Genomic DNA, 21,450 nt, shown 5'->3' with positions numbered 1-21,450 from the left:
CTAAACTGCTGAGCCACCTGGGCTGCCCCACAAAAAAAAAAAAAAAAAAAAAAAAAAAAAAAATTTGATATGCTTTATAAGAACTATGTTTAAAGCAGTATAGGAATTGAGAGGAGCAATGTACTTGATTCACTTGCTGATAAGGGGTGGTGATATGTGTAGCTCTTGAGGCAAACCTCTAAGAGCTGATAGAAGTTCCCTTGGTAGAAAACAAGACATTCTCTGCAGAGAGAAGAGCCTCTTGGGAGAAGCAAACACTTGGCAGGTACTCTTCACCACCAGCATGCTAAATCAGCCCTTTTTCTTTTCTTTCTTTTTTTTTTAAAGTAATCTCTACTCCCAACACAGGGCTCGAACTCACGAACTCAAGATCGAGTCGCATACTCCAGGAACCCCAAAGCAGCCCTTTTTCTACTTTATTGCTTCTGATTTGTTAGCTTACAGAACTAACAAGCTTGCTGAAGCTACCTTAAATTATTATTAAGGAGCTCAGAGGGTAAGATTTAGGGGCTTTTCCTACAAGAAAATTAAATGTAAGAGTTTTAATTCAGATCTAATAAATCCTACTTTGGAATTAGCTGATTACTTCCTGGGATCTCGAGTATCTTCAAATTGAGAAAAATATGATTGTGTAGGAGACTTCATATTCACAGAAGACACTATTTGAATTCATTATCCTATAAAAAAAATTCATACTTGGTGCACCTGAATGTCGGTTAAATGTCTGCCTTCTGCTCAGGTCGTGATCTCAGGATCCTGGGATTCAGCCCGTATCAGGGTCCCTGCTCAGTGGAGGTCAGCTTCTCCCTCTCCCTCTGTGCTCACACTCTATCTCTCTCAAAAGAAAAGAAAAAGAAAAAAGAAAGGAAAGAAAAAAGAAAAGAAAGAAAGAAGAAAGAAAAAAAAGAAAGAAAGAAAGAAAGAGAAAGAAAGAAGAAAGAAAGAAAAGAAAGAAAGAAAGAAAGAAAGAAAGAAAGAAAGAAAGAAAGAGAGAGAGAGAGAGAGAGAGAGAGAGAGAGGGAGGGAGGGAGGGAGGGAGGAAGGAAGGAAGGAAGGAAGAGAGGAAGAAAGAAAGAAAGAAAGAAAAAAGAAAGAAAGAAAGAAAGAAAGAAAGAAAGAAAGAAAGAAAGAAAGAAAGAAAGAAAGAAAGAAAGAAAGAGGAAGAAAGAAAAACCAAGCTCAAGTAATGGCTGCATAAAATAAAACATAAGAAAAAAACAAAGCGGGGCAAGAGAGAAGGAGATGAAAGAGGAAAGGTATTAAGTGAGGATGAAAACCCACAAGAGAGAAGGCAGTTAGAAATGACCACAGGCAACAGCTTTGTCCAGGGAAGAAAAAGAAAATGGTAGAAGAGAACTGCAAGCAGACCGTGTATGTCAGGACTCCCTACATGGAGCCTGAGGGAATTAAGGCTCAAAGCAGAGACAAGAGGAGGAGTGAGAGAATGTAAAGATGGTGAGGTGAAGTCAGGAGGGCATAAAGGGTAGGAGCAACATGAATCAGAAAGATGGGACACCCCACAGGGCGCCTGGGGGGCTCAGCGAGTGAGCACCAGACTCTTGGTTTTGGCTCAGGTCAGGATCTCAGGGCCCTGGATGGAGCCCCACGTTGGGCTCCACACTCCACGGGGAGTCTACTTGAGGGTTCTCTCCCTCCGCCCCTCCCCCAATGCACGCTCCCTAAAATACTTTAAAAAATATATGGAAGAGGGGCGCCTGGGTGGCTCAGTAGTCTGGGCGTCTGCCTTCAGCTTGGGTCATGATCTCAGGGTGCTGGGAGAGCCCAGCACGAGCAATGAAATTAAAAAAAAAAATCAATCATGTAAGAATAGGCAGTGTTACATTTCTATAAAACTGTGCTATAGATTTTAAAACCTACACGTTCATGGATAAGGAAGAGGTGTTGCAAAAAGAACAAGTTGCATGCAAAACAGTGTTTTTATTTATTTTTGAAGACTTAATTTGTGAAAGACAGAGGGATGCCTGGGGTGGTTCAGCAGTTGAGCACCTGCCTTCAGTTCAGGCCGTGACCCCAGGGTCCTGAGATCGAGTCCCACGTCGGGCTCCCTGCATGGAGCCTGCTTCTCCTTCTGCCTGTGTCTCTGCCTCTCTGCCTCTCATGAAAAAATAAAATCCTAAAAAGCAGCAGCAGAGCCTGAGACAAGGGCTTCCAGGTAGGTACATAAGTACGTAGTTCATCTGGGAGGAGCTCCCAGTAAGTAGAGGGGGGAGGGTGAACTAAAGAAAAAAGCAAAAAAAGAAAAAGAAAAAAGCAGACCAGAGGTGGCTACAGGCAGGCAGGGGAAGGGGCAGTCAGATGACTAAGAGGCTCGAGGAGGATTTGGGGGTGATGCACACATTCGTTACCTGGACTGTGGTGAGGATTTACGTGGTGTACGTGTATGTCAAGTCTTACCAGTTTTATACTTTACTTATTGTGTATCAATTCACGGTTTTTAAAATATCCCTGTTTCCCAGTGTGAATAGAACTTGGTCCAACTTGCTCTGTCCTCTGGTGAAGCCAGTGTTGGATTCAGCTCCCACCTCAGAGCACTGGTGCCAGATCCGTCCTTCTGCTATAAAGCACCAGAGAACCAGCCACGCATATTAACCACTGGTTGTGTACTGTGCACTCGTTTGCTAGGGCTACCTTCACACCACCTTCACGCCAGACTGGATGGCTCAAACATCATAAATTTTCTCAGTTCTGGAGGCCAAAAGTCCACGGTCAAGGTGTCAGGTTTGATTTCTTCTTGGCTTTCTTTTTTTTTTTTTTTTTAATTTTTATTTATTTATGATAGTCACAGAGAGAGAGAGAGAGAGAGAGAGAGAGAGAGGGGCAGAGACATAGGCAGAGGGAGAAGCAGGCTCCATGCACTGGGAGCCCGACGTGGGATTCGATCCCGGGTCTCCAGGATCCCGCCCTGGGCCAAAGGCAGGCGCTAAACTGCTGCGCCACCCAGGGATCCCTCTCCTTGGCTTTCTAATGGCATCGTTTTACCGTGTTCTCACATGGCCTTGGCACGTGACCCTGTATCTCTTCTTACTCTTCTCATAAGGACTCTTAGAGTAAGTCCTTCTAAGTCTCTTACGGACAGGTTCAGAGCCCAAACTTACGACCCTACTGAATTACCCGTTTAAAGGCCCGATCTCCAATTCAGTCACATTCTGCTACGTACTGGAAGGGAAGACTTCAGCATGTGAATTTGGGAGACCCAAGTCTGCGCATAACAAACTGGAAAAGAGGCTACACGGTACTGTGATCCCTGCAGTAAGAGTAATAAGGGGGCGTTTGTCATAGCAATCTGCCGGGAGGCATCATCCAGTTCGCCGCGGAGGAAGGAGGCCCCACTCAGGCCTTAAGGAGCAGAGATGGGCAGCTCCGGTGGCGCAGCGGTTTAGTGCCGCCTACAGCCCGGGGTGTGATCCTGGAAACCCGGGATCGAGTCCCACGTCGGGCTCCCTGCATGGAGCCTGCTTCCTCCTCTGCCTGGGTCTCTGCTTCTCTCTCTCTAGCTGTGTCTAAATAATTTTTTTTTTAATTTTTTTAAAATTTTATTTATGATAGGCACACCGTGGGAGAGAGAGGCAGAGACAGGAAGAGGGAGAAGCAGGCTCCATGCACCGGGAGCCCGACGTAGGATTCAATCCCGGGTCTCCAGGATCATGCCCTGGGCCAAAGGCAGACAGTAAACCACTGCGCCACCCAGGGATCCCTAAATAAATAAAATCTTAAAAAAAAGAAAAAAAAAAGAGCAGAGATGGCTGCTTGAGGCGGCCGAAGCAGCTGCAATGTGTGCGACTGACCACAGGACGGAGGGAGATGCGCAGAGAAAGCCATCTGTTTAAAGCTTTTGAATCGTTGGCAGAGCACAAAGCTGTGCAGACAGGAGACTCCACAAGGTCAGAGAAAAATAGTAGGGCTCCCCGGGGCTCAGTGGTTAGCGCCGCTTCAGCCTAGGGCGTGATCCTGGAGACCCGGGATCAAGTCCCATGTCAGGCTTCCTGCGTGTTCTCCCTCTGCCTGTCTCTCATGAATAAATTAAAAAAAAAAAAACACCTGCCCTTCATATACCTAATTACATTGTATAAAGGAAAAAATCCTTTGAACTTCCTGTGAACCTTGGGGACTATGATTTTAAAACATCACGTGCTCCTTGTGCCCAGTACTGTGCTAACCACCACCTATAATGCTTTCTACCCTAATTGCCCAAAATGGTCTGTTCATTTTACTAATGAGCGAACTGCAACTTTGGGAACGTGGCAGATGCTGCAGCCAGGCCCACAGTTCAACACCCAGAACTCCAGTAGTTAAGACCCCATGATGCCCCAACCACTGTACTGACTTTTGCCTTGAGCTCCTGAGGTTCCCAAGGAAGCAATTAGAAAGGGGTCAAGTTGGACCAAGTAGATTGCAAATTTGGGATGGCTGGCCTCTTCTTTGAAGACATGCCAACCACTTAGCAGGACTAGGAGCAGGAGGGTCTCGATCTCCTTCCTGGAACCCACTACACAGGTTTTCAAAGCAAATCCCATGGGAACAGTGACTGCTGTGGCTTTCAACTCTCTTCCTTCATGCCTTTTCAAGTTAACACTGAGCAGGATGTTAATTTGGGAGTTTCTTCTACTTAATTACAAATCAACAAATTAGCACTTCCTGAAATTCTGCACCATTAGTAATGCAGCCCAGACACACAGCCACAAATTACCTTTTAAAAACACATGCCTCCTACATTTCCTGAACAAATGCTTTAGCAACAAGAATGACCACAGCAAAGGGAGAAAAGCAGATTTTACTTCCAAATTTATTAAACAGATTGTACAATCAATGCCAACAATCTTTTCCCTATACCTACAGTCAAAGAATCTACCCAAGATTTTATTGCGTATGAAATTCAGCTTCATTTTAACTTCAAGAAATTGCTACTCAAGGTAACCAAAATATGGTTATTTTGGCCAAATGGAATTCTGTTTGTGGCTCTTTGTGAAGTTATATAAGTAGCCTAATAACCATATCTGACAATTCTTTTTTTTAAATATAAAAATCGGATAACAAAATGCTATTATGCCTGAAACCCAACCAAGGAGGGGAATGGAGTTAACTGTTACTTGTCACATGCTAATTTTAGGAATAAAACTGATCTATAAAAAAATCAAGGCAAGTGTAAAATATTGATGGCTTAAGTCAGTTTAGTTAGGACATGGAGGGAGGGCCATAAAGTTGGATCAATAATTTATGTTGAAGTAGCTCTGTCAAAAGGCCCAAGAAGATTCCTGAATTATCAGGTTCTACACCCATAATATGTCACCTAGAAAAAAAGGTGATGACATAAGGAAAATTCAAGAAAACAAAAAGTCTTACTTAAAAACAAAAACCAAAACAAAAGCACAAACTGATTTAAAAATGTCTTTATTAACAATTGGGTTGCTCATTCCTCTTTGTCCTCTTCCTCACTGGTTTTCTGGACACAGTTCACCTGATCCTGCCAATTAAAAGAAACAATTACTCCAAAAGATGTTAAGAATCAGAATTGTCATTTACCATTTAGCATCAAGTAAGCTTCCTAACGCCAAAGTAATACTAATCAAGGAATGTGGTAATAGCAGTATTTAATGGACCGAGGTGATTACTTTGCCACCAGCTACTTGATTCAAGTTTACTTCCATTCACCAGAACTTTAGCAGCAACCACTTAGAGATTCAATTGTCGCCTTCCCTAGGTTTAAGATCTAGTCATTACTTCTTATCACTATTTCTACCTTACTCTTTAATGATTGTAATAGCCCTTTAAACCTGAGTGATAAGCTATTTATGTCACTTTTATCAGATGAGACAGTAAGCCACCGTCCACCTACAATCTGTCTGAACTACTGGCACAGCCGCGGCCTCTTGTTTACGTACGGTCTAGGACTGCTTTCCCAGCTCCGACAGCAGTTGAGTTGCCCTTTAAAACTGCCAACCCTTCTAGTACATCACCAACTCTAGGTGACCTCATCACATAACAAGTTGGTTAAAAACAGGCAACGTCTAATTTTCCAAACCCTCTTCTGCACAGTTCTAAGGACGAAGGGGAGGTGAATGGATGTACATACTCTTACTGAAAACTAAACTCCTGGTCATTCCTAGGCTTGAGCCAACCAAAACAAAGGCCCACAAACCTCAAGGCTGTTAAAATGACTCTAAGTACTCAAATACTATATAAAACAACTTATTTTCTACATAGGAAATTTTAAGGTAGAGTAAGTTAAAACGAAATATTCACATGCGAGTAGTCATGGTGGTAGCACCCAAGAGTTCTGAAATGAAGGCAGCTTAAAGCAGAACAATCACTCAGCTTACCTAGACACTTCCTCAGCCTAACAAGTCGTGGCTTTCCTTCTTGGCTCACGATGTGTGATGTCGTCTTGAGACTAATAGCTTATCCACCTATCATTAAAAATATAATTTTAGAATTTTATTAAAGTAACACATATAGCATATTACATTTTTACTGACTTTTCGTCTATCTTATTCTTACATCAACGAGAGGCATATTCTCGGGCCCAGGTTTTTTTATTCTGCTCTTCTTATTGCTTAGAAAGACCTGGTACACACTACAGTTACATTCTCAATTTTCCTCACACTTTCGGAATTTTGGACTGGACTGTTCTCTAATATTTACTGGATAAGTACAAGAGAGGGTGATCTCTTAAGGGAGATTTTGAATGTGTCAAAAGTGGAATTTAGAGTTCTAAAAAAAAATAACATCTCTCCACTAATTCGAGCCTTCTTTGACTTTTCTCTACATAACCCCTGTATCTTCTTTTTCAATTGAAACATAAGGGCACCTCAGTGGCTCAGTTGGTTAAGTGCCTGCCGCCTTTGGCTCAGGTCACAATCCTGGAGTTCCAGGATCAAGCTCTGCATTGGGCTCCCTGCTCAGCGGGGAGTCTCCTTCCTCTGCACCTCACCCTGACCATGCTAATAAAGATCTTTAAAAAAAAAATAATAGAACTATAATTAACATACAATGTTTATTAGTTTCAGGTGCACAACAGAGCTTCCTTCAAGCATGTACCTTTGGTCAATTCTATTGCTCAAAACTTTACAAACAAAAGGGTAGTCCTGGAGCACATGGGTAGCTCAGTGGTTGAGCCTCTGCCTTTGGCTCTGGTCCTGATCCCAGGGTCCTGGGATCAAGCCCCACATCAGGCTCCCCCACAGGGAGTCTGCTTCTCCCTCTGCCTGTGTCTCTGCCTCTCATGAATGTATAAATAAAATTAAAAAAAAAAAGTAGTCTCCACTTTTTCTCTAACTCACATACCCACGTTGTTTTCAAACAAAACACATGAGTATTAGAAGTAAACATCTTAAAAAATCAAACATGTTTCACCCCATATGCTAAATCACATTTTTTAGCTGTTATAAGCAAATCACATTCAATTAAAAAGTCTTCTATAGGTTAGGACTTCTAAGGAAACTTACTTGGAGTAAGTACTCCAGTATCAGCCAACATCAATCATTCTTACCTAAAGAATAATAAGAGAAACTTAATATAAAAGACAAGGGTATAAAGGCTTGAAAATGCTAGTTAACTTCAAAATTTAAAGAGTAAAATTCCAGAGACAAAGATTGGGGGGGCAAGTTACAGCATTTAAAAAAAAAAACAGGAAGAAACTTGATGGGGGGAAAAAATCTAAAATTACTCTTATGTAAAGTAATAAAGTAGACAGCTGAATTCAAATAAAAACTGTATCTTATTTAAAATACAAAAGCCTGTATCTGCTATTTTCACCAGTCTGAGCACAATCAAGTTTGACTGCAACCCAAAATATACTATCCCTTATGAGAAGGTATGTGACAACGTTCACCTTACCAAAGGAGTTTTAACATCAGCTCTCTTTTTAGATAAAAGCACATACCCTGCCCCCATTCAAGTAGGTCTTCCATTGTCAGGTGGATTGACCACCGTCAGCAGGAGTCCTCCAAGAGTGCCCTCCCCATTCCACAGTACACAACAATGCAGTTGTTACCCTGCAGTCCTAGGTATTTGCCTCGTTCTTTCCCTCCAAGTCCTCACTGAGTTTTAAGTTAGCAGGGAAGCTATGCCTTCTTCGGGACAGCAAGGAACCTGAGTTTTTCTGAGGGAGAAGACATTCACCTTCACTATATATGCCTGGCAGGGCCACGGTGCACAAAAACCAGAAAGATCAGCCTTAATTCAAGTTCCAGGTTTTTCTTCCTCCCTGATTATCAGTTACTGCCAAGGGATTAAAAAAAAAAAAAAAGTTCCCTGTTGCACATGTACCATCCATAAGGGATACTATATCGTTTTGCATTCTCCCCCATTCTCCAGATTGTCCTATTCTGCATCCTGCCCCCTTCTCACCCTCCAAATAAAATCTTTTCAGCACTGGTGTTCAAAAGCAACATTTTTATGGTTGATGGTTTACCAACTGTGAGATTTCCACAGTTGAGTCTTAAAAATTGCCAATCATTATCTAGCAGCAATGACAGATGATTAGGAGCAGTCAAATCCTCAGAATTCTTTCCCTAATAGGCAGCCATTTGAGAACTGCACTAGCTGACAGAACACTGAAGCATTATCAGCTAAAGCCAAAACCAAATAAAGGGCCCAGAACAAACATCCTGGCTCTCTCAAACCTGTCCAAAATCATTAAGGGAAAGGCAGTAAATGCAGGACTGTGGATCATGTCACTGCAGCTGACAATGATTAACAATAGGAGACATGCAACCCCCATTAAGGTTAAAAGTCCAAAACTAGTCACACGCATCTCTTTTCTTGGGGAAAAATGAGACTCTTAGGCATTCTTTGTAGGTTTTGCAACCTTGTGTGAGGAGTACCCATTCCATTTCTTTCATCTTTCAGAAAGCACCGGTATCTGTTCCAAGGGCCTAACAGTACGAAAACGCATTCTGGCATCACACTTCTGAACCTCGGAGAATTCTCATTAAAAATAATTAATTTTGGTTTGTAACAAGAAAAGACTATGAAATACAATGCAAGCACCTCGGTATAGTGTTACTGAAACCCATTTATTCCCAGCTTTTTGAGTGAATGTTTTTAAGAGCCTCTACACTAAAATTCACAAATTATAGCTACATACAAATCGAAACTAGTAAGAATGACTTAAGTCACAAGTTTCTCATTTGAAAGTGCAAAAACCTAGTCACCTTGAAGTAAGCAGAAATGAAGCAAAATTAACCCCCCTCCCCAATGATTTTCCTCAAGTCCATAGATTATATAAGGAGTACATTCTCTGCAAAATTGTTATTGACTATTAAGAAATAAACCTGAGCTTTTATTTCTAAGCACTTGAATCACTAATCACGGTAGCAAGTGTTGGCCACCGATTTAATGATTATGCCACAGGAAAACCCAATCAGGGTTGTATGTCAATTTAGTGACACTCTTGTCACTAATACTGAGCATTATGTTTGCACTGCATTGTATTATTAATATACAGCTAAACTAGTCACCGTTTGCTTTTTCACCTAACAGGAGAGTCAAGGTATTTGCTTGAATAGACTACATATTAAAGTACCAATTTGTCCCCACCTTGTGAATTGCTTGCCAAGGAGCAAGGCATTTTTCTTGATACAATGAAAGAAAATTCTCATAGTCAGGAAGAGTTTTCACCGGCATTTATGCAAAGTAAACCAAACTTTCCAGTTACAGAGCAGAAAGCATTATACGTGAAAGCTGTTTCTTCTCATGCATGCTAGCTAAAAACCAGCTCGGAGACCAAAGTTAAGTGGAATTGAGGTCTGGAACAACAGTCGATGCAAAGCTTACAAAAAGCTTATTAAGCCCTAAGCAACAAAAGAAGGTGCTTTTGAAGACTCTTTTTTGTTTCTTTTGGTGAACACTTTGGATTATAACATCACATCCCTAAAGCTAAGGGAACCAAATTCGAAAAGCTACTCTGAACATTTGCAGTTATCCTACAGAATACGACGAAAAGTCTTAGGATTGGGAAATGATTCCCAACATGTCTTCAACTGCAGGCAAGTCAACATGCCACACCACTTTCCCCAGGTTTAGAGCATAGACATATTTAGACAAGTCACATAACTTGAACTATTCACATTAGATTCCCACCTAAGCCCACGTTAGTAACAAAGGTATTCCCGTGAAGCCCATTAAAAAAAAAAAATTTAGTTCACATTACAAAAAAAAAACTGTACTTTTACTCTTAATTCACTCAACCTGCAGAATAATTACCAAGATTGAATGCTGAAATCAATAGTGCTGACCTGTGGGCAGGAGGTCAGTTTGCTACAACAGAGACTCAGTATCACAGGCTATATACAGTCCATGTCAAGGTGCTAACAGCGCTCTACTTCCCCAGTATGGTTTGCTTCCCTCTCCCCCACACCACTGATGTGCTCCAGGTTCTCTTCAGTTACAATGCAACTAAAGGAAACCACGCAACTCAGACATACCAAAGAATCAAGTTTGCACTTTTTATCTGAGAACTGCAACAGCACTGAAGTCTGCCTGACAAATTACAGCTCTAAACCCAAACCCACGCAGTTTGGATAGAAACTAGCTTTACCATACAAGTGTTAGGTGCTGCACTGTAATTTCATCGTCAGAAGTGTGATGTCAGAATGCCCACGGAATAAAAGTACATAGCAAGTCACCAAGTTAGATTATATTGCTTGTTACCTACCTGTATGCAGTCGGCAATGAGAATCTTGGAGCAAGCAGGAATACTACATCCGGGTCCTAATGTCCATTGCCATTTGCGGTACTACGTTCCTCACAGTTACGCACTGCAGAAATGCTGGCTAAATGCAGTTATGTAGCAGGCCACTACTTTAATAGTGCATAATTGCAGTCCAAGAACACCAGAAAACATTCCGCCACAACATAGTGGCTTGCCCAAGAAAAGCCAAGTATCTAAATTTTTGTCTGCCATGATATGCCACTTATAAAAAAATTGCACAGGCGTAACGTTACAATTTCCCAGATTATCTGTTTATATTAGTGTTATAATACATCTATATATAGAGTGGTGGGGTTTACAGTACTTCTTAGGAGTTTAATTAGTGTTCTAAGCCAAGAGGATTATGGTTTCACTGAATGTGAGCCACTGGGTTCATCTTATAAGGTACCTATTAAATACACTGGGGTCTCTTAGAGAATGCAATTTTTAAAGATTAGGAGTAATAAGCTTAAAACGGATCAGTGTTCCTCTTAAAACAAAATTATGAGAGAAAGTGGAGAAGAGGAAATGGGGGCAGGTGGTTTCTTTAAATGAGAAAAATGGCTAAAATACTCCAAAAGTACTACATTCCCTTTCCCACCCCATGTTCTTATCAGTTTTTAGGAAATTCCTTTTTAAGATGATTTAAATTCACATTAGTCTAAAAACTATCATATGCATTGCAAGACTTATTGAAAAGTCTATTTGAGTAGCTTACAACCCTTGGTACACTGCTGCTTCAGGGATGAAAGGCAAAACTTAGTGGAAACTAAGCAACATTATTTGCTAAACAAGGTTTAGCAATTCTACAGCCCACAGTAAGGCTATCAAAACCACAACTTTCAGGAGATTATCCATTAGCATCCTTCACCACTCTTCAAAGGTATAGTACTAACAAAATCTTATTTTAGGGGTCTGTGCCAGCATCCCTTATAAAGAAAGGCATGTAATCTGAAAAATAAACTGAAACATTAATTTTATAGGCAGATTTTCCCACTTCCCCACCAGCCCCCCCCACACACACATTCAAGTTCACCCTCTATGGGTGTCCCATGAACACCCCTTATTTTATTATTAGTGGAGTCCCTACCATACAATTCAATCAAATTGTAATGGATTCCTTTCCAATCCAGACCCTTGTTTCCATACAGAAAACCTCATACATATCACCAATTAATGACTTAGGACAAAACTTCCTCATTGATAGAATTATGGTAGAACTACTACCCATTTCCAAGTGTCTTTCTTGGTGAAGAAATAATGAGCATTTTCTAAGGAGATTCTCTTCCTTAATTAGCACACAATGTACCTGTCAGTCACACAACCAGAATTGAGTGACATGCCTTTATACTCCACTAGTGTTTTACTTTTAGTATTATCCAGTTTCCTATGCACAAAGTGTTCAATTGTTTCAAGGATAGGTCTCCCTTTGTACTCAGGCACAATACTGACCTTCAGCATTTTAACCAAGATTTGATTTAGAATTTTACTTTTGCCAATTAGCACCAACAACAGAGGTGAAAAGGAGGAAGACACATTCCATAGGAAGAGTTCTGTAATGTACAAATTTGAATGGACACATCTAAGAACAAAGCCAAACCGTTCAGTTACTTTACCTACTTTTAGGAAGTCGTTCCTCTGCTAACATATATGCACTGGGACAACAGGTTCCCGTCGTACTAACAGTCAACAGTAACAATCTACTGTAGTAGTAAGTCAGAATGTCTTATCCTAATGGAAGGAGATTCAATGAAGTTGACAACTGACAACACCATCGAAACACTCCAAAACTTTATGGTGGGAGAAAGGGCTATTTGTACTGTGTAACATGAGCAACTCTCTCCAGATTTAGTGCTACATCGAAAGTAAACTATGGAAAAACAGGTTAACAAATATTTTACAGTAAGAATCGTTATCTGCAACCCTATTTGTCATTTACAGTCACCACTAGTTCTTAGACAAGAGAATAAGATTTTTAGTCCTACAGATTTTGCCCACCAGCAGTAGCACAAGGAGATGTAAAAGTTACAGAATACAAATGTATATATAGCTACACCTACTTTATGGTTACTACGCTTCTTACTTTCAAGTTGCTTTTTTCAGACTAAATCCCCATCTTCATAAATCGCTTGAAGTAATACATGAAAAGGCTTCATGTTTAACAATCTTTAATTCAAATGTGAAAGTTCAGTACAAGCCATTTGTAGGGCTTGGGACTTGTTCTTTTAAAAACAAGAATGGAGGAATGCAACAGAATGATCTTTCCACTTTTCTTCAGAAACTTTCAAGGAAAGGATAGATCATAGGGCCATAAAGATCCATTTAGTCATACCCACTTTCTCCCCTATCCATAGTCTTTCACCCATTCCATAATCTTAATACACATTCCTGAAGGAAGATTTACAGTTCAGCTTGCTTACATAACCATTTAAAAATACTTAGCACCAGCTTGCTTCCTATAATGCCAAACAAATCAAATCATGAAACTACTTCAATATGCATTTCTTCTTTTTAAAACAAGGGGGTACTTATTTTTAGAAAGCAATACTTAGCCTACAGATACATTTCCCAGAAATGGCATGTGCCATTCAAAGGCCTAGACACGCTCATGCTTTCAAAGTGGAATACCTAGCCTAATGTGCATAGAAGCATGAATGGCAAAGTTGAAGATCCATATTATAACTATTTTTTCTATTTATTTGAAGCACAGTAAAAAAAAATTGGTACACTTTGGAAATTCAGTGGCACAAGGTACACTGCCATAACTTGAGGGACATTATACAGTTAAAAAAAAAAAAAAAAGGAAATAAAAAGGAAAAAAATTCCCCTGTTTGAAACACTGCATTACATAATTTTACCTGCCCAAACAGACCATTTACAAATATTAGGTCAATAAACTGCTAACATCCATAAAAAGGTAGCTTTCTTACTAAAATGCAAGAATTTAAAAGATTGGTATCTAAACAAGAAAAGACAAAAACAAACTGGAATGAAAACCTAGATATCACATCTAAAATCGGGGCTTTTTGTTTGGGCCTTCATACTCTTCTCTCCCTCTACCATATCCTGCTGGAGTTCCAGGCCCCATTCCTCTAGGACCCTGTCCACCCACAGGTCCCGCACCTCCCTGCCCAAAGCGCTCAGTACGCTATTGGAACAGTAATTAACAGTTCATTATATGTAGTTGATGTCCATGTGTGTTAAGTAAATATTTTAGAAGGTTCCGTAGTCAACGTTCGTCGATACAATCACCAATGAGTCGATCCACAGGTACCGGGAACATAGAAAGGAAAAAAGGGTAATTTGAAAATTAGTTTACGATAATACATGCCTTGTGGTATGTTCCCACTTGAGCCATTCTCATACACCTGTTTCAAAGAATAGGTCTTCCCTGTAGTGCTAAAAAATTTAAGAAATTAGTGCAGATGTGAAAACCCATTCCAAAATGAGTTTTAAGAAATTTCACATCAGATTAACCCACTGGAAAAGCTTGCAAACTTCTCACTTTCAAGGTCTCAACAGGAAATTTAATTTCCAAGTAAGCCTAACAAGCCCAACCAGACAGATTCAATGCACTCAATGAAGTGACAAAGACCTACTCACCAGTTAGTGGCATGAGCTGCTTAAGAAACCTTGTGCTTTTCAAGATCTTAAGACACATCTGCTAAGTTGCAGAAATCTTAAAAAGTTCAAAGTTTTAATAAAATGCTACCAGACTACAAAAAGAAAAAGCATAAAAGACTAATAGATTTAGTCACTTAACCGGCACAGTAACTTCATTTAACTTGTTGCCATATTCTCACAAATATACCACCTTCAGAAACATCACTATATAACCAGAGACAATTATGTTCACAGTAGTAGTCTGTATTGTTGCAAACTGACTGAATACACAGCCCACCCCCACACTGTCCCAGCTTTTCCTTCGGGTCTTTGAAAGCCCACTGGCACTTAGCTATGATGCCACGTTTTGGCTATCTCCCCAAGAGCCTAAACACCAATCTTAAATGACTGCAATAAAGCAGGATTTTATTATTCCATCTAGTTTTAAGTACTTCTAATCTGAGAAACCTATGTTCCTCAAACAGAAAAAACCTTATACATATGCAAACCACAGAAGCCTCAACTATCTTTCAAATCTCATTCAAAATAAATCAGTTACTAAGAGCAACACTCCAAAAATTGGGGGGGGAGGGGAGGGAGCATCAGAGTTTAACTGTTCCTATACATAGTTCCAACATGTTTCCTACTAAATACTATACATGGCTACTTAAAAATCTGAAACTCAATCCCTTAAACTATTTCTCAAAATTCTAAAAATTTCAAGGTTTTAGCGCATTGTGCTACGTTATCTCAAAAGCGGTGAGAAAATTTTGGGGTTTCACAATTACGTTATTGCAACATTTTAGAACCCTACCCATTACACGGGACATAGAAAGAACCTTAATTGTGGGAACATCACGTCAAATTAGATTTTACAAATTTGATACAGACCTACAATCTACCTTTTAGGAAGCATATAAACCAAATGTTGCCCACATTTATTTTCTAAATTTAAAAGAAAGCTAGTAACACTATGTTTAACCCAAACAGCTACTTACAATTCCAATTCTCAAAAAACCTTAAATAGATTTTAAGCAGATGAGGCCCCATACTATTTCTTTATATTCCTATGTTAAAGATGAATCTAACGAGCTAGGTGCTGCAGCTTCCCTCCTTTGCCAAAAGCCTGCAGGTGAACCAATCAAGATTCAGTTCACTTGTGAAAATGCACTCTTCTCTAAGCCCACCTCTAAATCCAATATTCAATTTTCCTACGGATTTGTTAAGGCCCTAACACAGCCACTCCAACCAATTCACTTGGTGGTTCTAAAGCATCCTGACAGGCTATCTGTACAGTTATAATATGAAAGCATCAAGAAGGTTCAGATCAAATGCACACAATTAGTATGCTTAAAATTGTCATTGGTTTTTACTATCCTGTAGCAAAATAGAGATGTCAGTTTATTTTAGAAGGTGCACCTATTGACAGGCCCAACAAGTGGGAAACGACGAGTCAAAACAGTAAACAACTCCCTTTTCATGGGTAGAAACCACACCAAATATAGGTCAAAGTCCTACACATCACTAGAACATGCCTAAAGCTATAAACTACAAGTCTGATTCATACTTATGGCAAATACCAACTTAATGAATGACAGTTTGCCATATGATTACTCTCACTTGGATGTAGAATAATCAGGTACGTCATCTAACATTTAGAATTTGGATTTGCCATGTGCTAGAGTGCAAAAGTACACAAGCAATATAATGGAAAGCCCCTATGTCTACTTATTGCCAAAGAGAATTCCAACATACTACTGACAGCATTGACTTCTTGTTGGCAACCGTTTCAGTTTAGGTTACCACACACTGAGATCTTCTTTGTTGCCAAAATACTCCTCGAGATTATGATTTACATGATAAGGGAACTAAAAAAGAGGTCCAGTTACCTACTTAAAAAACAAAAACAAAAACAAAAAACAAAAAACAAAAAACAAAACACACACACGTAAGTTGTGAAAAATGAGAATTTCCTTTGTACTACGTCACACAGGATACATTACCATGTCGCTTCCCATCATGGAACCACTCATGGTTGCTGGTGGGACTCCAGGATTAGCTTCATAACCTATGCCACCACCACCACCTAGAGGTGGAAATTTCTGGCCTCCTGAACCATAGGGATCTATGAAACAAAAATGCTGGTTATAAAGCAACCAGAATACTGCTCTCAAATGTATCGCTAATTCGATTTTCATGCTTACCTCCCATGTTCATTGCTCCTCCACCACCCATTCTCATGTCTCTTTCTCTCTACAAGAAAATAAAATCCTTTCATACACCTGTACTCTATCCATACCAATAATTCTTGAAAAGACAAAAAAAATTTCCAAGACTTTTAAAAAAAGTTATGACTATATTTAGAAGATTTATCATACAACCCATAAAGCTTCTTCCTAAACCAATGAAATCTTTAGGCCCAGCCAAAAAGATAAAACTCAAGGCATATTAAGCATGATAATACATTTATAAAAAGAACAGCAGAAATGTGAAGTGCCATAATAAATTGAGAAAAATGTGATTTTAGGTACCTCCAAGTTTTGTAGACAACTCCAATTACATTTCAATAGGATTTTACTTACTGGATCCATGTAGCCCATCCGGCTATAACTTTCCTCTCTTTGGCGTCGCATTTGTTCTTCCATCTCACGCTGCCGAATCATCATCTCTTCTTCCCTTCTACGCCGTTCTTCTTCTTGCCTGGAAATATTCATCAAGCATGTAAACTGAAGCGTCATCCACAGCTTTTAAAAAGTCAATTTGAAGAAAGCTAGAAATTTGCCTCAGAGCTTTAACAAAGTCTAGATTAGAGCAAACACACATGAAGGCCTGGAGAATGGAGAGTAGCCTTAGAAACTGCTGGCAAAGAAAACAGGCATCAACAACAACGGAAACCCTACATCTACTCCAACTTAGTGTTAAGCCAATACTGACATAATAGCATTTAACCTCTCCCTAACCCCATCAGACTCACTTGCAAAATTTCAGTTATCTTTTCCTCTAAACGTTAACACAGAAAAAAAGACTTAATAGCCTAACAAAATTTTACCTCAGTTGCATTTCTTTACGTTTCTGCATTTCTTGATTGTGAAGTTCTTCCATGCGTCTTAATTCTTCCTGGCGTCTCATCAGATCTGAACATTAAAAAATTGTTTTGAATTCACATTAATGGAGTTCTAAAGTTCAAAAGGCAACTGATCCTATCAGTGACATTTACACAAAAAAATCTTTTACCTTGACGCAAAAGATTTGCCTGATGCTCATGATAGGCATCTTCCATTTCACTTTCCAATTTGTCTTTCGCATCTTTCATGTTTTTTTCAACTTGTTCCCTTTGCTGTTTTTCCATTTCATCCAGGGACTTCCATCGCTGAGAATATTCATATTCAAATGTGCCATGCTGGGCAAAACGAGGAGGTGTTTCTCTCTCCCTAACAATATTTAAACATTAACCAATTTGTGGGTGCCCACAAGAAATACTACCTGATTTGCCCCCAAAATGCGGACTTCCCTCCCTAGTCTATCACTTGTAAGAAATGCCAAAAGGCAAAAAAAAAAAAAAAAAAAAGGCCAAAAGGCAAAGACCACCTTGGTTCATGTAACATAGCATTACATCCAAATTGAAGTGTTCCACCTGGGTGGCTCAGTCAGTGGAGCATCTGAGCCATGAGACTGAGCCCTGCAGAGCACCCTTGATATTCTTTCCCTCTACCCTCCACCCCCACCCCAAACAAAGCACACTTGGCTCATGGTCTCAAATAAGTCTACAAATATAAAAATTTTAAAATTGTTTACTTAGCAAATTCTTAATCAAGAACGTTATTTTCCATCCTTAAAAAGAGAAACACCTATTCATCACGCAGTCGTTTAAAAGACAAAACAAAACTGCATATAAAATATACCTATCTTAGCAACAAACACTAAGCATCTACTTCCTGAGCCTTAAAAGTTCTACCAAGCACATATATTCCAAAGAATTTTGTATTCTCTATACAAAACTGAAAAATTACTAGAGTTCCATTTGCAATGAAAAAAAACAAAAAAAAATCCCTTAGAATAAACCAATTTGGGACGCCTGGGTGGCTCAGTGGTTGAGTGTCTGCCTTTGGCCCAGGGCGTGATCTTGGGGTCCTGGGATTGAGTCCCGCATTGGGCTCCCGGCATGGAGCTTGCTTCTCCCTCTGCCTGTGTCTCTGCCTCTCTCTTTGCCTCTCGTGAATAGAGAAAATCTTTTAAAAAAATAATAAACCAATCTTACTTTTGATACATTGGATTCTTCTGTGCAAGTTTTTCAGGAAGGCCATCTTCATCATCTAATTGTTCAAGTGGTTCCACAATGACTGGACGAGGCGTTCTAACAACAAAAATGGTTCCCGTCTTAAATGGTTTCAGTTTTTATCTCAATTTCTCCATCCAAGTTAATAAAAAGTAGAAGAACATAAGAACTTACGTTGTCAGTAAGAAAACACCTTCGCTGCATCTTTCAAATGCTTTTCTTGCCGCTGGTTTAGAAGCAAATTCAACAATGCCTTTCCCTGTAGATCTCCCACGATCATCCACAATTACAACAGCCCTCTCAATAGGACCAAATTGGCTAAAGGCTTCTTCCAACAGTTCATTGGAAACATAAGGTGAAAGATTTCGCACGGACAAGGCAGCAGCATGTGTGGCAAAGCGAACCCGAAGCTGCCTACCCCTCATGGGTGTATCATCCAGTTCAGCTTTGGCAATTTCAGCCAATGCCCTAGATTCCTGAAAATACCAGACTCAAGTTAATGACCTCAAGGCTGGCTAAGGCCCATTCAACTGTCAAAAACCTAACTCCCACTCCTTCCTCCAGCTCAGTTCAAGCATCTTCAGGGAGCCCTCCCCCCGAACTGCCGAACACCGCCCCCCCACCCGTGCGTAGTTAGAGCTCTCACTAACCTCTTCATTTAGGTATCAACATTCACCACGCAGTAGATGCATCTTTTCCAGAAAAATGATAAAAAATTTAAAAACCAACTTATTATTGTTGGTTTGAACATTAGAGTTTGTAATAGCTAATAAACAAGGAAAACCTTCCAAATCCACATCAAAGAAAATCCCCCCAAACCAGGGCAGCCCAGGTGGCTCGGGGGTTTGGCGCTGCCTTCCGCCCAGGGCGCGATCCTGGAGACCCGGGATCGAGTCCCACGTCGGGCTCCCTGCATGGAGCCTGCTTCTCCCTCTGCCTGTGTCTCTGCCCCCACCCTCTCTCTCATGAATAAATAAGTAAACAAAGTTAAAAAAAAAAAAAAAAAGAAACTTTAAAAATAGAATTACTGGGAAGCCCGGGTGGCCCAGCGGTTTAGCACCGCCTTCCGCCCAGGGCGTGATCCTGGAGACGCGGATGGAGTCCCACCCACGTCAGGCTCCCCGCATGGAGCCCTCTGCCTCTGCCTCTCATGAATGAACGAAAGCTTAAAAAACAAAACAAAAACAAAAACAAAAACAAAACTCACAAGTTTAATAAACCCAAATCCTTTGCCTTTGTTGATAAAAACTTCTCCTGGTTCTCCGTATTTAGCAAAGAGTCTTTTGAATTCATCCTCCGTGATGTCAGCAGGTAGATTCCCGACAAACAACCGGCAGCGCTGCGTATAGGTTTTCTCTCCAGGCCTCCTCAGGAGCGACAAGTTGGCTTTGAACCCCTAACGGAACAGGAAGGAGCCGTTCAGACACCGGTGACCTCCGCGGGTAGGAAAAACCCCGGCGACAAGGCTCACTCCTCTCGGACCCGTGACCGCATCGATCGGGGGCTCCTCGGCCCCATCCGGGGTCAAGCTCGCCATTTCCCTGCACCGGCGGGGCGCCCAGGCCAACAGCACCGACGGCTGGCCGCTCCAGGCTCCACTCCACACGAGCCACCCGCTCAGCCGCCGACGGCGAGGCCCTCACCAACCGCAACCGCTGCGGCGCTTAGGTCACAGCGCTCGTCGGTCAAGCGCCAGATGAGAAAGTCGAGTCCTCGACGCCGCGCCGACCCCCACCTGACGGGCGCCTGCGCCCTGCAGGCCGCAACGCCCCCGGCCTCGCAGCCCTCCTCAGGCTCCTGGGCCCCGCCCCCCGCAGCCGCGCACGCGCACGCGCCTCTTCCGGTCCCCGACAAAATGGAGGCCGAGAAGAGAAGGAGGCGGGGGTCGCCGCCATCTTAGGGACACCGCCGCGAAGCCCGGGGCGGGCGGGGGTGTGGGGACACTCACCTCCGAGTCGGAGATCTTCTCCTCGCTGCGGCCGACGGGCCCGCCGGGCGGGGGCCCCTGGTGGTGCTGCTGGTGGTAGGGCGGATGGTGCTGCCGCCCTCCGCGCGGCTCCCCGCCGCCCCGATGCGGCGGCTTGGGGTGGCCGCCGGGGGTACTCAGGCCCGGGCCGCCGCCGGGCTTCGGCCCGCCCGGCATTTTGCCGCCTTTCGGGCCTCCGGGGCCTGGGCCCTGTTTAGGCCCCGGGCCCGGGCCCCCTGCGGGCGGAGGCGGCGGGCCCCCGGCCTGGGGCGGGGTGGTGGGGACCCCGCTGCTCGGCGGCGCGGGCGGGGGCGCCCCAGGCGGCGCCGAGGTGACGGCGGGCGGCGGAGTCGGGGTGGGCCCCGGGCCCGCAGGGGCCCCCGAGGTCGGAGGAGTCGCGGGCGGTGCCGAGCCGGAGGCCGGCGGCGCGCTGCCCACTCCCGGCGCCGGGCCGGGCCCCTGAGGACCCACAGGCTTGGACGAGTCCTGCGGCGGCGGCGGCTGCTGATGCGGCGGCTGATGCGGCGGCGGCTGAAGCGGCGGCGGTTGCTGCGGCGGCGGCTGCTGCGGCGGCGGCTGCTGCTGTTGCTGGTGCGGAGGTGGTGGCGGGATCGGGGGCTTGGGGCCGCCCTGGCCCGGGCCGGGCCCCATGGGTCCCCGGTTCTGATTGAGGCCCATGCCGGGCGGCGGGGAGCGGAAGTCGTGGAGGCCACCGCGGCCGCCGCCGCCTCCGCGCCGGTGGAAGCCGCCGCCGCCGCCGCCGCGGCTCCGGAACCGGTCCCGGGACATGTCTGTGATCAAGGGGCGGTCGAGGCAGAAGCGGAGAAGACGCTCGGGGAACGTGGAGGCCACCTTGCTTCGCACAAGATGGCGGACGACACAGGCGGCGCGCCG

At 42.7% G+C, this 21,450-nt stretch overlaps 1 protein-coding gene across 2 annotated transcripts; it reads right to left on the bottom strand.

Moving 5' to 3' along the window:
* Positions 1 to 5,393: 5,393 nt before the first annotated feature.
* Positions 5,394 to 21,450, bottom strand: SFPQ (splicing factor proline and glutamine rich). Of its 2 annotated transcripts, XM_077844810.1 has the most exons (13): positions 20,539 to 21,450; positions 19,798 to 19,986; positions 18,765 to 19,066; positions 18,573 to 18,668; positions 17,549 to 17,745; positions 17,364 to 17,448; positions 16,897 to 17,014; positions 16,519 to 16,567; positions 16,318 to 16,439; positions 10,676 to 13,859; positions 7,464 to 7,507; positions 6,339 to 6,425; positions 5,394 to 5,482 (listed from the first exon to the last, which is right to left on the bottom strand). In XM_077844810.1, the coding sequence occupies exons 1-10, from the start codon at positions 21,343 to 21,345 to the stop codon at positions 13,722 to 13,724; spliced, it is 2,103 nt and encodes a 700-aa protein (XP_077700936.1). In that variant the 5' UTR covers positions 21,346 to 21,450; the 3' UTR covers positions 5,394 to 5,482; positions 6,339 to 6,425; positions 7,464 to 7,507; positions 10,676 to 13,721. The 2 variants fall into 2 exon arrangements, with proteins under 2 accessions (XP_077700936.1, XP_077700937.1); XM_077844811.1 differs by lacking the exon at positions 10,676 to 13,859.

This window comes from Canis aureus, chromosome 13 (assembly GCF_053574225.1).
Source record: "Canis aureus isolate CA01 chromosome 13, VMU_Caureus_v.1.0, whole genome shotgun sequence".
Lineage (NCBI taxonomy): Eukaryota > Metazoa > Chordata > Mammalia > Carnivora > Canidae > Canis > Canis aureus.
The sequence above is the reverse complement of the archived record's forward strand: the minus strand, read 5'-3'. Positions and strand labels throughout refer to the sequence as shown.